Below are 17,683 nucleotides of genomic sequence, written 5' to 3' on the forward strand. Positions count from 1 at the left end.
TACTGGGTGGCTCAAAGACAGTGATGAAAACGGTTTATGAAGAAGGAAAAAAAAAGGGGGGTGGTGGTAAGTGCCACGTTTTTTAAAAAATACCGCTAATAATTTGAAAGGCAAGTTTCTTTATAAAAGCAGGCAGCAGTTTTAAAGCAGCCACTGACACTGGAGAGCAAGGCAAAGCCCTGGCAATTGTCAACAGCAGATGCAGAAGACAGGGTGGTCCAACTCAGCACCAGTAGCAACCAGGAAACTGGGAGGTCACAGAGTGCCAGGAAGGGCAGTAGACTGAACAAAAGCTGGAGAGTAACAAACAAACCCAAAAAATTCTTGGCAGAAGGACTGGGCAAAGAACATGAGGAAGCATTTCAGACTCCAGCTGGGTATGCTGCTCCCAAATAAGACAAGAAAAACAAAAGTGTTGCTGCTTTGCTGCTCTGAGTCAGTAGGTTAAGACCCACATTGAACAACATCTGCTCATCCTTCCTTGCTCCACATGCCCCCCTTTCCCCACCTCTCCCCAGATCCTGCCACTGTTACAGCACTTCCTTGGGAGGGGATACCTGCAGTGGCTCATGTGTAGCAATGATGGTGAAGAAACAGCATGGACCAGCAAGTAATCAAGTTGATTTCTTAAGAAAAAAAGGACAAGGGAGATACGGCACAAGTGATCCATTATTGAGCTTAAGTACCTTCTCAAAAATGAAAGTTATTTTCATAACTTGTAATTCCATCTGGAAAAGTGCACTATATTCTACTGAACTGAAAGCAGGTATCGGCATTCACTGGATTGGAGTCCCAGTTTGCATGCCATTAAAATACTGGTATTTCAGCACAAGTTATTTCATTTTCAGGCAGATGAAGGCCTGATACCTACCATTGTCTCAACAACTGGCACAGGTGAACAAGCTATGACAACTACAGCTACAACATTATCACACCTTTATGTGGAATACTGGAAGTGAATTTCAAGGACTGATTTGATTCCTGCTGATAGCTACACAGAAAAAAAAGACAGTAAGATTAAGAACAGCATTTATATATAAAAATTTATTTAGGTGAAGTCACAAACAGTTTCATATCAATTTACAAACACTTCATGTTATGCACATTATTGAAACTGTCAAGAAAGGTAAAGAAGAGCAGATAATGGCAGCTTTTTCCTGGAACAACTAAAGACATACCCTTACCATCATGCGTGTTACTGGATCATAGTATTACCTTGATCATACTCCCTAGTATGCAAGGGAAAAGGAAAAGAAAACAAAAACAAAATACTGAGTTGTAGATGTAGAATAATTAAACCGTGAAACAGTGAATATGATTTTCATGAACACCAGACTACAAAGGTCTAGTCTGATGCTCAGGATCATAAGTATTCTACAAGGATAAAAGCAGAATAATAATTTAGGTTAATTATTATATTTGATCAAGAATTTTGTGCTGCACAATTGGGCTACAACTAATTTCTGGCCATGACAACAATGGTGAATGTATTTTTCAGAGAAGAAGGGAGAGGCAGTATCGAGCCTCACAGAATACTTCTGTTGACAACCTGAGTTATTATACCAATGTATGATACTGTTTCAAGTCAAGGTACATTTACGTTGCAGATATTCTCAATGAAATGGTAAAAGTAACAGCTGTAACAAGACAAGTTATGATTTATTTTTTTAAAACAAATAATATAGTACATAGGTTCTTTTAAGTGTCCGGTTGTGTTCTGCAAAGATCCAGGATTGCACACAAGTTTGCTCAAATGAGAAGGGTTAATCAGCGCATTAAATTGGCTTATACTTTCAAAGTAGTATTTTAGGGCAGGGTTCTCCTCCGGGAGACTGTTCCTGACCTCATTCAACCAATGTTCAATTTATTCACCTTCCTGAATCTTTGCCCTCTTTGGGTAGTCTGTGGCAAGTGCTGCGCTGCAGGAATTCCTGTTTTCCAGCAAACTGGCTTGCTCTGCAGGTTTGTAGTCCATTGTTACAATTGCTGATTGGGTAAAATGAATTTCCTACGTCTTCTCTAGCACAGCTTGCAACGCAACAGAAGCAGAGGTAAAAGAATGCACTAGAATACCAGAGCTCCACTTAAACACCAACGGAGTCAGGCTGTTGGCACCAATAAGAAATTCTGTATTTAACAAATCTGAAAATATTTAAGAGCCAAAGTTAGTCAGTTTTATATATAAACTCACCCACTTAGTCTGACTGCCATCCCAACTGGCCTTCTGTTTTCATGGAGTCTGGAAAAAAAAATATTGAGAGTTGTCTGAAGTTATACATACAGACATAAATCTGCAGGAATGAATCTCAGCTACCCTACATATGTGCCAATTGTCACACTCAAAATAAAACTAGAGTTTCTCACTTTGTTCTGTGTAAAGCCAAATCACAGCTCTTGTTGGTGCCTTAAAAAGGACAGCTAGCCTCAAACATGACACTTTGTTTTCCCTGACTTTGTTTTTACTGGTTAACCTTCTGTAAAACTGCAGAACTGGATATGGGCATTACATCAAGCTGAAATTTAAGGAGCCTTCAACTGAAAGGGAAAATGAAATCCAGTCAGACTGCCTAATAGTATCCTCTGAAATTATGCAAATAAAATCACTTCAGCAAACAATTTGGAAAGCCTTTGTAAAACACTTCCTCTTCCTCTTGATAGCACGAATGTGGAAAAGCGTATGTTCTGGCCACAGCTGTAAGTTCATAAAAGCCTATTCTCTCCCATTTTAATTCTCTGGTTCTTTTGTCCAAATGTGAAGCCATGTCTTACTCCTCTGAAGCACTTTTATACATAATAATTACAGCTTGCAAGGAACTGGGGGTGGTGGTGCAGGGAAAAACCGACAGGTCACCTCCAAGAGAGCAACGTTTCCTTGCTGCTGCCTTGCCAGCTTTATCTGAGGCCTCATCTACGTTTAGCAGGTGCTCAAACCATTACTTCCAGTAAAGACTTTTTCTCTGCAGACTATGTGCTACCAACTAAAAACTGCTCTAATAACAGAAAGGCTGCTGAACCCACACTGAATAATTGCACAACTTTTACTTTTGCTTGTCATTGCGCTGCTTAAGCACTACTGCTTTTACAGACATTAAACGTTACGCATTTTTAACATTATTTAGTTAAAATAAACACATTTAATTTTTCTTTAACAGTTTCTGGGGAAAATAAAAACCAGTGCTGCTGCTAATAATCAACTGGGACATTTCCATGAAACCCAAGGGGGTGGAGATGTCTGGTGCCTCAGCAGACAACAGAGCAAAGCTCTGCACTGACAGACCGGCTGCTGTGGAGGAAGTTACAAGTCTGGTTAACATGACAAGCTGAAGATCCAGTCTTGGATCAGATGAAAGCAATCATCCATTTCCCAACTCGTGCTCACATAAGAACCATAGCAAAACAAGAACTGAGTTATTGCTCTTGAGAATGGAGAAACATATATAAACAGATACGAAAAATGTGCATAAATCCAGACCACCAACCACAGAAGGCACCAAGGCCACAAGGCCTGCACCAGGACCTGTTTATCTTTAAGACTGTGTAGTGTTTGCTCCCTTTCATTGTTGCAGATTGGCCCAGAGAAGTTACTTTTGATGGGTACCACAGCCAGGACTTGTCATGACACACCAAACACCTGCAGATGCCTTGAAAAAGGGTCCTCCCTTTCCAGATTAGGCTAACAGAGGCAGACAATTTAGCCACTCCTCTGAGCTGGCAATCCCCAGGAAGCATCTGATGAGCCAGTAAAAAACCTTCAGGAACTCAAGGGTTCTTCCCCTGGTCCTAAAAAAAATTGTTCAGAAATCAATATAGCAAATGTAACAGACTCTCCCCACCATCATTCAGCTGGTATGAAACTCAGCACTCGGCTTTTTCTGCAGAGGGGATTTGACAGACCACAGCCACCAGCAGAAGAGAAGCAGCACAGCCCCAAAGAGTGGCTGGCAGCCCTTGGCAGCAGCGGAGCCGGCTGTCACAGATCAGGCAGTGGGGAGGGCAGATCTGCCTGTCTACACCAGGGGCTACACCAATTCAGGAGCACCCCATGCCTACACAGAAAGCAAAACCTGAACATACACAACATCTTCCCTAGTCACACCCACCACCTCTTCCCACAAAACAGGCCAGAAGTTTTGGATTAAATCTGAGTCACAAACTAAGTTAAATCTCCAGATGAAAGGGAATTTTCAAGCTGTGGCCATTCGCATTGAAGCTTATCTTTATTCACATCCATTTTTCTGGCCTCCCCACAAAGCCGGCAACCACCACATGCTCCCTTAGTAACAGGAAGAGTCTGTACTCTTTGTCTTACATACAGGCAACAGTATTGTTGAGAAAGTTAATTTTTTTAAGACAACTCAGAGGAAAAAAAAAACCTAAACCAAAACACTTTTCTTCTAATGTCTTAAGGAAAATGCAATTATATACCAGGCAGGGAGTTAGTTGGTGAGGGTGTAATTTCTGGCAGCCAGAGTAAAAAAATCTTACATGCTTTTTTCCCTCCAGCAATGCCCACGCATCCCACAGTGACCCACTGGACGCCCAGGTGGCCCCCCAGGCCTCGCCAGCTGACACCACCGCCCTACGGCCAGCACAGGTGAAGTGCCAGCGCCGCAGCGCCAGAGCCACCACCCAACGCACGGGCACCCCGAATGCCCCCTCTCTCTCCTCTTCCCCTCTGATGGGGCCCCGTGCCCGGGCCAGGGGAGCGAGGGAACGCGCCACGGCGGCCGTCGGCCCGTCACACCTGGCTTTTCTCCTCCTGCTGGGGACTCTGGGACGGCGGTGGCGGAGGCGGCGGCGGAGGCGTCGTGGCGGCCGGCGTGGCCTTGGCCTCGCCCTCAGCACGCGGCTGCCTGCTGACCAGCGACTTGAGGGGCGCCATCCACTTCATCCACAGGTCCAGGTCGACGTCGCCCCAGGGCAGGTTGGGGTTCTTGGCCGCCCGCCGCCGAAAGTCCTCGTCGTAGTTCATCCAGGAGGTGCCCCCGTAGGTGGCGTGCAGCTTGCGGATGGTGTCCAGGTACTTGAACATGGCTCCGCAGCGCGCCGGGTGCTTCTCGCACAGCACGCTGGCGTACACCAGGAAGGCCGAGACCCACTGGTCCAGCGTGTCCCCCGGGCGCGGGCCGTGCTCGGGGGCCAGCTCTGTGTGGAGCAAGGAAAAGAGGTCAATGAACTCCCCCCGCCAGATCCGCTCCTTGGTGGCCTTGGCCAGCTTGTAGCCCAGCGGCCGCCGCAGCCCCACGTAGGGGGTGGCCGCCGCCTCCGCGGCCGCCGCCGCCGCCGCCTCGCCCTGCCCCGCCGCCGCGGCCGCCGCTGCCGCCGCCGGGCCCCCGGCCGCGCCGCTCGCCGCAGCCGCCGCCGCTGCCGCCTCGGCGCAGGGGCTGGCCGCCGCCGCCGCCGCCCCCAGCGCGGCCTGCCGCTCCAGCCAGCGCGGGTTCACGTAGACGGTCCGCAGGCGCGGCACGGCCCCGGCGGCCGCCGCCGCCGCCGCCCTCGCCGAGCCCTCGGCGCCGGGCTGGAGGCGCAGCACGGCCAGGGCGGCCGGCGCGCCGGCGGGCAGGTCGCTGCCCTCCCGCCGCGGGGCCGGCTGGGCCGCCGCCGGCACCTGGAGCAGCGAGGGCGCGGCCCAGGGCGGGGAGCCGCCCCTAGGCCCGGCCGCCGCCGCCAGCGCCTCTAGGCCTGGGAGGCCGAGCCGCGAGCCGGGCGCCACCGCGCCGAGCACCCATCGGGTCTCGGCGATCCCGGCGCGGTCCCGGGGGCTCCGCGACCTCCCCTCCTCCCGCCGCCCGGCGAGGGCCGTGCCCAGCGTCAGGGGGGCCGCGGTTCCGGCCCGGCGCCGACGGCGGCTCCGCCGCCTCCCACGTGGCATCGGCGCGGCGGCTGCGGGCGGCACGCACGGCGGGGCGGGGCGGGGCGGGGCGGGGCGGGCGGGAGGCGGGGCGGGGCCGGGGCGGCCTGCCCGCCTTCCGAGGCTCCGCCGCCCGGCCCCGGGAGCTGCGCTGAGAGGCCTCCGCCGGGCCCGGCCGGGCCGGGGGTTCAGCGGCCGCGGGGTGCCCCGTAGGGCTGTGCTGCCGGGCAGTTCCGTGCTGGGCTGGGCGCACGGAACATAGGTGCTCTCAGGTGTATGCTAGAAACTATCTAGGGCGTAGGTGCTACATCTAGCATATATGCAATCTAGAGAGAGTATATATCACAGAATCACAGAATCTTAGGGGCTGGAAGGGACCTCGAAAGATCATCTAGTCCAACCCCCCTGCCAGAGCAGGGTCACCCAGAGCACATCACAGAGGAGCGTGTCCAGGTGGGTTTTGAATGTCTCCAGCAAAGGAGACTCCACAGCTTCTCTGGGCAGCCTGTTCCAGTGTCACTCTCACAGTAAAGAAGTTTTTTCTGAAGTTTACATGGAACCTCCTATGTTCCAGTTTGCACCCATTGCCCCTTGTCCTATCACTAGACATCACTGAAAAAAGCCTGGCTCCATCCTCCTGACACGCGCCCTTAACGTATTTGTAAACATGGATGAGGTCGCCCCTCAGTCTCCTCTTCTCCAAGCTGAAGAGACCCAGCTCCCTCAGCCTTTCCTCATAAGGGAGATGTTCCACTCCCTTCATCATCTTTGTGGCTCTAATATATACACTATAGAGACTATATACACTATATATACACATATGTATACAAATATATACATATGCACTATACACTTATTCTCTGGAGACATTCAAAACCCTCCAGGACACGTTCCTGTGTGATGTACTCTAGGGGACCCTGCTCTGGGAGGGGGGTTGTACTAGATGATCTTTCGAGGTCCCTTCCAACCCCTGAGATTCTGTGATTCTGTGATACACACACACACACACACATGCACACACATATATATGTATATATGTATACACATAGACACAGGTTGCCCAGAAAAATTGTGGCTGTTCCCTCCCTGGAAGAGTTCAAGGCCAGGTTGGATGGGACTTAGAGCAACCTGGTGTAGTCGGAGGTGTCCCTGCCTATGCAGGGGGTCTGAACTAGATGATCTTTAAGGTCCCTTCCAATCCAAACTATTCTATGATTCTATGATAAAAGCCCATATATATATAGATATATACACTACAGTGTATATATAGAGACACACACAATATATACACACATTACTGTATAGTAGGTATACAGGAGCAGTCATTATTGCTTCAGTATAGCAAACATTTGAAGAACTAATGACATTCCGTCTCTGTTCCCTTTCAGCATAAACAAGCATCTTTTTCTCTTTATAGGAAATGGCGTTCTTTTTTTAAGGGTGCTATCGCCCAAATTCTGCTCTCCTAGCTAAAAACCAAGCAGCCAGTCTGGGCAAAGTCTTGCCAAGACTCCTCAGGGTGTTTGGGAAACTGACCTGCAGAGCCCCGTGCCAGGTAAGAAACAGGGGAACACGTGACTTTACAGGAGATGCAGCCCTATAGGCGATTTCTCTTCTGTTCGCATCAAAACACTTTTTATGGCACGGCCATACTCGTCTTACCAAGGCACACTGTGGCCTCTGTAGAAACAGAACCAGGCCATTGCAGCACTTGGTCACCACCTGGATAAAAGTCAAACACCATGGGAGCCAAAGCTGAGTGCTTGTGTGGACCAAAGTTACACACCCACTCCCCAGCTGCTTCCACAAATGCTTCTGTAGCACTTTCTACTATGGTGGAGCAGCTCTGAATGCTGTGCTGAAATGCCTACACTTCCACTGTAATATAGACAAACAATCTGTAAAAAACATAACAGCTCTCAAATCTTCACAGAAAAACTGGAAGAGCTAAAATTTAATTTTTTGTCCAAAAATTGAAATCCCAGGAATTACAAAATTAGGAACTCTTCTGCAAGAAAAATGTAAGGTAACACAGTGGCTTCATTTTTCTTATGCTTCATAAACTCTGAAGAGATAATAAGAAGAGAGAATTGCTCCTATTTTCTAATTCACCTTTCTTCTCAGAGATTTTGTTCAGAAGCCCAAACAAAACAGTCTTTGCTTAATTCTCAAGATGAATATATTCACATTTTGATAAAGTTCTTTTTTTGAATGCTATGAAAACAGGTGCATGTCTGATGAGCTTTTAAATATTTTAAATTCTGTTCAGTACCTCCTGCCAATTCCAGATGAATGGGACATTAATAACACCAGATATTCTTAAATGTACAGTAACACCATAGTTTCTTTATAATATGCCCAGGGAGCAATCTTCCTCGTGAGACAGGTAATACATTTATATGAAATTTCTTAACATTTTCTAAAGGGGAAGATTTTCTTGACTTTAACCCAAAACTCATTTTTTGTTAGAACTGCAGAGTCATTCAGATTAGAAGGGACCTCCCCTGCAGGTACTGGAAGGCTGCTATTAGTTTTCCCTTTCCCAGGCTGAACAAGTCCATCTTTCCCAGCATCTCCTCACAGGGCAAATGTTCCAGCTCCCAACTGCCTTGCTTGCCCTTCAAGGGACATATAAAAGTTTGTCAAGGTCCTCCTTCATTGGGAGCACCCAAACTAGGTACAGTATTCTGGATGAGGTCTACTGAACGCTGTGTAAAAGACAATAATCCCTTCCTTTGGTCTATTGACCATGCTGCAGCCCAGGGCACTGTTAGCCTTCATCCCTGCCAGGGCTCCTTGCTGGCTCATGTTTGGCCTATTGGTCACCAGGGCACCTGGGTCCTTCCCACCAGAGTGCTCTCCAACCTGCCAGTGCCCAGCCCACAGAAATGCAGTGGGTTAGACCACACAAAGCACATTTGTCTGCTGACTTTGGTGAGATTTCTGTTTTCCCATTGATCTGGCCTATTGAGGTTACTCTAGATGACAGCCCTGTCTTGGTGTGTTGACTGTCTGCCTTAATTTGATGTTGTCCACAAACTGGATGAGAGTGCACTCTCTCCCCTCCTCCAGACTATTGATATGGATATTAAACAGGACTGGTATCAAGACAGACTTCTGAAGAACTTCGCTTGTAACCAGCTTCCAGGTAGATCATGAACCATTAAATCACTATCTTCTAATTAGTTTTTCTCTCATCTGATTGTCTCAACAAGGAAGCTGTGGGAGACTGTGCCAAAAACCTCCTATCCACTGCTGTCCCATCATCCATGGATCAAGGCAGGTGATGAGGTTGGTCAGGCATAATTTACCTTGTTAAATCCATGCTGCGTTTTTACAGTCATGTTTATCTCTTCTATATATCCAGAAATGGCTTCTAAGACAACTTGCTTTTGTGATTTTCCCAAAGTAAAGCTTCCCAGCCTATAGCTCCTTGGATTGTCTTTGCTCTTTCAGAAGATGAGGTGCAACATTTTGCCTTTCTCAGACACTAGGTACCTCTCAGAATCTCCATGACCTTTCAAAGATAAAAAGTGGCATTTCAGTGACATTGGCCAGCCCTCTGAGTATCTGGCCAGCTCCCCAGTCTTGCATGGGTTGGGATTCCTCAAGAGAAGATCCCTGACTCTGTCATTTTCCACTACTAACAGATTCTCTTCTCCTTGAGGCACAAAAGACTGGCAGACTTTGTTGGGGAAGATCAGAGCAAAGAAGGCATTAAGTACCTCAGCCTTGTCTCTGTCTGTTGCCACTATGTCACCTCCTGCTTTCAGCAGAGGTCCCACCTCTTCCTTTTATATTCCTTCACTACCACTGTTGTTGTAGAAGCTGCTCTTCTTGCCCTTGACATCCCTTGCTGGTTTAACCAACAGCTGAGCTTTGGCCTCCCAAGTGCCATGCCTGTTAAGCCCAGGGAATAATTCTCTACCCCTGCCCTGTGTGCTAATTCTGTGTTCAGAATAAAACTGATGACTTGAAAAGTCACAACTGTCAAATACATTAATCCCTCAGAATGTTTCTGAATTTTTATTGCATTATGGAGCCATATCACTACTGTTTACATTCAGAAATACAGACTTAAAAAGTTGAGATATTTCATGTTGCAGTAGGTCAGCCAGCTACTGCGTAAGGCAGTGACAGGCAATGAGACAGAACAAAGAATAAACATCCTCAATGGATTTAAGCTTTCCCTGAAAAAAATATGACAGTGCAAACTGCTAGGAAAGCCTTTCCACCTCCAGCAGTCAGCACATCCACTGTCGACATTGCTACTCCCAGCTCCATGAAGGACCGCCCAATTCCTTGGCTGCTATTGCAGCCTCAGGGGCTGCAGTTACACAATCATCTTTGCTTCAGAGTAGAAGGGCTGATGACCCATATTGGATCAACTAGTCTAGTCACACTATTCCTCTGCTTATATGGCTGCACTGGTAGAATCTTCTGGCTGGAAATTAGTCCCAAGGCTTGGGGACCTGGGTTCCTTTGTTCTGTGCTTGTACAGTGCCCACCAGAGCTCTGCAGACTCCTGAGCCTAGATGCATGGCTGGTGCTGCCAGGTCTCACAATACTGCCATTCACAGTGATAATACTAAACAGCAACTTAAATTCTGATTGGTAAGCACTTATATTGCTGTTGCCCTCAAAAGATACAGACAGCAGCAAAGACAGGTAGTGAAGTCATCCACATGAAGCATTTCTACATATTTGCTGGCTTTGCTCACTGAATCACAGCTGTGATTGCCCAGGTCTCTGTCTTATGAAATCTACTCTCCAATTTTTCATAAGGACTCCCATGGAGAAAACCAGCTGGGCAATAGGAATATCTGGACTGAAGGAGGCAGAAATGAGAATGCTCCCACTTCATTTAGAGTAGTGACTTGTCAGATGATGTATGCTTCTAACATTGTGCTTATCTGAGCGTTTCTGTCTCCTTGCACAGGCTGTGTGTGGTGTGTAAGGACCTGAGTCTGCAGCTGGAGGTCTGCCCACTGGCAGCTGGCTGTGCTGAGAGTGTCAGCTCTTCACAGTGGGCAACACACCTTACTGAGAATAGCAGGACCCATTTCAAATAGATTTTGGAGGCAGGTGTGATTGCCCTTTCTGCTCCTTGTGTGATTGCAGCTCTGTATTTTCCCTGTCTTCTTTCCACATCTTCCTGTCCCTTCATGTTCTGATGACACATTTGTAGAAGACCAAAGTGAATACTTGGAGCCACACAGCTGTAAAGCTGTATTGCAGATGTGTCTCTCTCCACCAAATTGCTAGCATGGGCATAGAACCACAGAAACAAACTCAGATCATTCTTTTATGCTTCAGACCTTCTTTTGAGTCTCAAGCATGAGACCTTATTGAAGGCATTAATGAGGAGGCAAAATGAAGCTTTAAACAGAAACAGCTGCAAACGTAGCTGTGGAGGAGCTAGCAGGGTTTGGAATTAAGCAACAGAATGGTTTACTAAAATAAGGGGGGAAAGCTCCTTTTCAAACAAAAGAAAAACACAAAAGGACAAAAAAAATTTCCCATTTGGAAACATTACATAAAACCAGAACACCTCCCTTTGAAAGTGGATGGATTAGCCTGCTATTTCTCTTTATGAACCTTACACAATGACACAAAGGAAACAACTGTCTACTCCCTCTATTGATGAAACTAGAAAATGCTGCCACAGAGCACTTACCTGCATTAGGGTTTGAGGAGAAAATGGAGCATGAGGAGAAAATAACCCTTGTGTTGTGTTCAAAAGTTGTTCTCCTTCCTTCCTTCCTTCCTTCCTTCCTTCCTTCCTTCCTTCCTTCCTTCCTTCCTTCCTTCCTTCCTTCCTTCCTTCCTTCCTTCCTTCCTTCCTTCCTTCCTTCCTTCCTTCCTTCCTTCCTTCCTTCCTTCCTTCCTTCCTTCCTTCCTTCCTTCCTTCCTTCCTTCCTTCCTTCCTTCCTTCCCTCTTTTCCTAAGTAATCTTACAGAGTTTTCTGCAACAGTTTTGGGGAGGCTTGTAGAGCTGGTCACTTCTCAGGTCAAAAGAAAGATGCCCCATGAAATCAGGTGATTTAATCTGAGTCAAGAGGGATTCAGGACTTGCACTGGAGCTCTTAGCTAGTCTGTTCTTAGGCATCTTCCACTCCCTCTGTAAATAAAAGTGGAAGCAAAACAGGTTTTAGGTTTGTATGTACTGGCTGTATTCCTCACTGAAAACAGTGAAAGATCTGAACTCACCTATTAAGCTAATAGTTAGCTGCAGCTTAATAAAGTTGAAATAGCCAGTAAATGATGCTGCAGGGCCTCCAGAAAGAACCTGACAAGCGTTGCCGTTGAACTGCTTCTGCTGAGAGGAGGACTCAGTATTTCCAGCTGGGAGAGGCAGGCAGGAGTTGGATCCTGTGGCTGTGGGACTGTTTCCTCCTCTCCAGGTGGGAAAAGATCCGCCTGGCTTGCCGGGCTGTCAGCCTCCATGGAGCTCTGTGGTATTCTTCCTCTGCTTGTGCTCTGTTCCTGCCTTTCTTTATGGCTTTGGCTTTCCCAGGTCTGTTCCTTTCTCCTTGCTTATGCTTGGAGAGAAAGCAGAGAAATTTCTACAGAGGATGAAGCAAGCTTAGTTCTTTGGCCCGTGGAGCCCTAGCTTCACTTGGTTCTGATCCTTTTTTCTGCTGTCATCACCCACCCAGCAGAGCGGCTACAGGTCTTGGGATATCCGTGCTGCCTGTGGGACTCATGTCCACACGGAGTTGCTCTGCACACCGTCAGACAGGAGTAGCAGAGTGGTGTGCCCTCCACTGTTTGTTGTGGTTAAATATGTAAACCCAATCTTCTCGAACTGGCACGGGACGCAGGGTGAGCCTTGGGTCAGAATATAATCACTGGTGGTGTTCCACTGAAGACCAGGTCCCGGTAGCACTACAAAAGTGTGCTGTACAAGGCGGATACCCTGCCTGTTTCTCCAAGATTTCCCTAAAGGCACCAGCTGTCCACGACACGGCCGGTGAGGATACCAGGGTCGCACAACCAGCGCGTCCCCGCCGCTCACCAGCGGCCGCCGACAGGACGGAGACGCGCCCCTGGACTTAGCAGGGCTTTCCCCGCTGCGCCTTCAGAACGACGGCTCTAGAAGAACTGTCCCTGGCTACTCGACCCCTCTCCAAAACCCAACCGCACGGTGCCACTGCGGCCGCAGCGCCTGTCGGGGCCGCCCGGAGCAGCGCTCGGCGGCCGCGGTCCTGGTGCCCGCGCAGCTTGGGTGGGCTGCTGGCAACCGGGCCCTTGCCGTGGGCGCCCACGGCGGCACCGGGCTGCGGGTGAGACGGGGACGGGGTCTCCCCGCCTCGGGGGGCGGCAGGCGGGCCTTACCACCGAGGGACCCGACGGGGTGGGGTGAAGTGGCGGCAGCGGCGAGCGGCTCCCGTGCGCATCGCGGCCGAGGGGGGAGTGACTCTGGCAGGCTGCGGCGAGCCGAGATAAAAGCTCCGCTGCTGCCTCCTTCCCTCCCCTTTTCTCTCGTAACTTTTTTTTTTTTTTTTTTCTTCCCTCTCCCTCCCAGCAAAGTGACCGCGGCGGCGGCAGCCCCGGAGCAGCCTCAGCGCCGGACCCCGCCATGAGTGCTCCGGTGCCGCCGTCGGGCAGCACCGCCGGGAGCTAAGCCCGGGCGCGGGGGGCTCCCCGAGAGCCGCCCCGCTCCGCACCGCCGCGGAAGGGGCCTCCGGCAGAGGCAGCGAGAGCCCGGGACCCCCGGCCGCCTTCGGCGTGCCCGGGGCAGCGGCCGCCGCGATGTCGGCGCAGAGTCTGCTGAGCAGCGTCTTCTCCTGCTCCTCCCCGGCTGCCGCCGCCGGCCCCGCCGCCGCCAAGAGCCTCTCCAAGCGGAGGCTCCGCCAGACGCGCAGCCTGGACCCCGCCATCATCGGCGGCGGCCGGGAGGACGGCGAGGGAGCAGGCCGGGCGCTGCGGGCGCGGGCCGCCGGCAGCCCTCCGGGGGAGCGCCGCGGCCCTCGGGGCGCCCCGCCGGCCCCCGGCGCCTCCTTCTCCACCCCTAGCACCCCGCTGGAGCGGTCACCACCGGGCAGCGCCGTCTTCGACGAAGAGAGCCCCCGCGGGAAGCGAAGCCCCGGCTGGGAGCTGCCCTTCCTGGCGCGCACCCCTTCGGCCTCGGCGCTGAGCGGCCCCCCCGGCCCCGCCAACAGCATCTTCTCGCCCCGGCGCTGGCTGCAGCAGAGAAAGGGGCAGCCCTCGCCGCCCGGGCCTCGCCCCGCCGCCTACGTCGTGTGGAAATCCGAGGTAGGCCCGCCCGCCCGCGGGGGACCGGCCCCCGGCCGCGCCGCAGCCACCCGCCCGCCCCGGGGGGGCGGCCCCGGGAGCCCCACAGCTGCCGGGGGACGGGACGGGGCGGCCCCGGAGAGGGTCCCCCTGCACCTTCCCCCGGTGGGGGGTGCGCGGGAGGGCTGGGCACGCTCCCGGGGCTGCGGCTGCGGTGCCGTCGAGGCCACCGTGGGAATCGGGCGCGGGGATCCGTCGCTCTGGGGACGGGGTGGGCGGCGGCGTTTGTCGTTCCCTCGACGTGCTCCGTCGAGTGGTTCCAGGCATGTAAAGCGTTCTCCTCCCCGTTTCACACATCGTAAACTGAAGTATGCGATGGCTTCTAACAAGATAGACCAATTATTTTTAATGTGCACACCCAGTGAGCTGTGATTTATTTGACAACGCACATGTGTCAAAACCACATGAGGAGCGAACGTATTCCAAGACAAATCCAACTTTGCAATGCAAATATTTATTCGTTTAACTTGGATGTCGTCGATGTTGGGCTGCAGATATCATACCATGTGGACGCATGAATTCCAAGAACATGGCATTGTTTCTTGATAGCGATTGCTCAGCAAGTTGGGTCTGCACAGCCCTTTGTAGTGGGAGAAAAAGAAATGTTTTTCTTTTGAAGTGATGTTTGTAGTGGTGAGGCTTCCCACTTAACTGTTTAGTTGTGCCTCCTGGAGCTTTTGGGTTGGGGTTAGAAGGCAGCCTTTTCCTTCCATTTCCCTTTCCATTTCAGATCTGTTTATTACAAATAGCCAGTACTAACTAGATCTGTCCAAAAAACAGCCCCATTCTTTCAGTGGGTTACAGAAGCCCTTGAAAAATCTTTACTTCACACAGCAATCCTGGATCCAAAGCCAAACTAGGCATCGTGATGGCACAAGATTACCAAAAGTAGTTTTTAAGGGAAAGGCAGGCTGCCTCTAACCCTGAACGAGCCCTTGCGTGTTCCTGATAGCTTTGGGTTTAAAAGCTGTCAGCATGTACAGGTTGGGATGGCAGGTGCCAGATGCTGAGTGTCAGCACCTGGGTGGTGACTTCAGGCATCAATGCTGGCTAGTGTTGGAAGAGGTAGTGAAGATTTTTAGCAGTTTCCAAAAATGGGTTATTATTATGAAGTCTTGTGATCAGAAATTACTCTTAGCAATATTTCATCTTGATGCTTGAATTTTGAGATAGTTAAAAATTGATGGTTTCGAAGAACTTTGTGGGAGTTGCAGTGTCAGTGACAAAAAGCTTCCAATGATACAGTGGGTAACAAACTTTAGATGCTCACACTAAGAGTATGTTGGCTGCTTATCCACTTTGCTAGGGAACATCAAAAAGTATAATATGTGTAAGAATTCCTGTGCAGAGCTTGCTGACTGAATCCTAAGACTCAGGACATGATCTCTGATCTGCATCTGTAAGTGGGTCTCCCTGTTTTCACTGAATCCATGTGAACGTGTCAGAACACCAGGGTCATGGAAGGGTTAGTTTACCTGGAGTGTTTTGCAGGTCTGTAGGTTGACAAACCATGTAGCAAAGCACACCTTCAGACTGAAAATTCAAAAGAACAATTATTTTTCCTACTTTGTTGTGTATCTAGCATTTTTAAATAGCCAAACCTTTTGTTTTGGTGTGTGTGTTGTTGGTTTTGTTTGTTTGTTTGCTTTGTGGGTTTTTTTGTGGGCTTTTTTTGGGATATGCATTATATTGTTAATAACATGGTTGTGTTATAGGGATGTAATTTATAGTTAAATTCAGTTCAGTGCAGGTCCATGTGATGTTACACCTCTGTTCTCTGACACATTGTTGTTTACCTGGTGTTTGAACCTCAGTAAGTATCATTCATGCATTGAAGAGATTAGTGTTTACACTAACAAAGTGCAGCCTTATATTTTGGAGGCATCTTTCCTACGGTGGGGCCTGATTTTTAGAGTAACTGGTACATACATGTCAGTGCAGTTTAAAAAAAATAATCATCTTTATGTTAGGAAAAAGACCCAACAAACACCAACCCACATCAAAACCATGGAATTCTGTTTTAAGAGATTAATTTTGGCTGTGTGTGAGCCCAGTGCTGTCAGGACAAGCGAGGACAAGTGTCTGCATCTCTGTGCCCAATCCCCATGTCCAGGCTGGGCAGGTGGCCAGGCCACCCCTTTCCAGGAACCCTCGGTTGGGCACAGGTGTTGTCTCGATTGTTGTCCCAGCAGCAGTCATGGTGTCGGGGCTGTGATGCCAGAGCAGGGTGTGTTGCTCCTGAAGGTTGCCATGCTGGTTTCAGAATTTCTATTTTGAAGGCACTATACAAATATTAACTTAGTTACAACAATCAGCAATGACACATATAAAGGATTTTTAATCCATATTTTACCAGAAACTGCACATACCTAAATTTGATCATATTCCCCCTTTTATTGCAGGTACACATCCTAATGGTCATTCATTTTGGTTTTATCATAAAATAGCCTTGTTCATAAAGGATTTAGTTTGTAGCTTCCTATTTTATTGGAAAAGGACTTGTTCAGATTTTAAAAGTGAAGGATGCTCTGTCTCTTGGGCTTCATCCTAGCTGTGGCAAAGCAAGCGTGCTTGAGGTGGGTGAAAAGGAAATAACTATTTATAATATTGTAAATGTAAAAGGTCCCATTATCTAAATTATTGCTTTCTCAATAGGAAATCTATAGTTCAGTTTTTTCCAACTTGAAAATTTAAACACATCACAACAATTATTTTACTGTAAAAGACTGTAAAAGACAACTGAATAGATGACTGCAAGCCAGAAATGAGCACGGAAGGTTTTGATCTGAGTATTTAAAAATTCCCACCCTATTAGCTGGGAAGTAAAAGACATAGTCGTTGCCTTCATTCCAACATCTTCAGTATAATTACATGTTCTGGAAAATATTTCTCTAAATCCACTGTGCATGGAACAAGGTTATTCACTAAAAGTAATATCTTAGGAGGTGTCTGTGGGAATTATTTTCTTCTACCTACCTTAATCTCTAAAGCAGTAGAGAGAAGTAAAAATGCCATGGTGGTTTTCTCTTCAGAACCCCCCAAAATTGTAACTTCTGAGCAGGACCTCCCTCAGCCATCCCAAGCTGGATCTGTGCAGTGGGATCTAGAGGGAGGTGGTGAAGGTGGGGTTTGCAGCAGATGCTGGTGTGTGATCTGTGCAAATCTTGCCCTCAGGCAGCTCAGGGCTGCAGTTGTGGGAGCACCTGCCCCTCTGTATTCCCAAGTGTTCCCTTACCAGCTGATCTGTGATTTGTGTGTATGAGGCCAAAATATCTGTGATAGCATTGATACAAAGCCAGGAAAAGGATGGATTGTTTGTTTTAACTTTTTCTTTTTTCTAGTTTTAGTTCTTTGACTTCAGCATTTTATACCACAGCCCTGTCGTCTGGCCTGGGATTGGAAAGGTTGCAGCAACCTTCACATGGCCATTCATAAATAATTTTTAATGGAATGCCAGAGTGTACAGGGGATTTCCAGTTTCAGCAGCAGGTCATGCCTAAAGGCTCTACACAACAAAAGATGTTAAGCCTATAT

The 17,683-nt window shown here is 48.9% G+C and overlaps 2 protein-coding genes across 2 annotated transcripts in view; one reads left to right on the forward strand and one right to left on the reverse strand.

Moving 5' to 3' along the window:
* Positions 1 to 1,029: 1,029 nt before the first annotated feature.
* On the reverse strand, positions 1,030 to 5,882 carry LOC127393344 (uncharacterized). The gene is made up of 3 exons (XM_051638315.1): positions 4,745 to 5,882; positions 2,192 to 2,239; positions 1,030 to 2,105 (listed from the first exon to the last, which is right to left on the reverse strand). The coding sequence occupies exons 1-2, from the start codon at positions 5,870 to 5,872 to the stop codon at positions 2,231 to 2,233; spliced, it is 1,137 nt and encodes a 378-aa protein (XP_051494275.1). The 5' UTR covers positions 5,873 to 5,882; the 3' UTR covers positions 1,030 to 2,105; positions 2,192 to 2,230.
* A 7,724-nt stretch (positions 5,883 to 13,606) lies between these two features.
* Positions 13,607 to 17,683, forward strand: part of ARHGAP6 (Rho GTPase activating protein 6) — a 338,402-nt gene continuing 334,325 nt past the window's right edge. The window contains exon 1 of the mRNA XM_051644217.1: positions 13,607 to 14,110. Coding sequence (XP_051500177.1) covers positions 13,607 to 14,110 — 504 coding nt within the window. The remainder of the gene's footprint in view (positions 14,111 to 17,683) is intronic.

This window comes from Apus apus, chromosome 1 (assembly GCF_020740795.1).
Source record: "Apus apus isolate bApuApu2 chromosome 1, bApuApu2.pri.cur, whole genome shotgun sequence".
NCBI lineage: Eukaryota > Metazoa > Chordata > Aves > Apodiformes > Apodidae > Apus > Apus apus.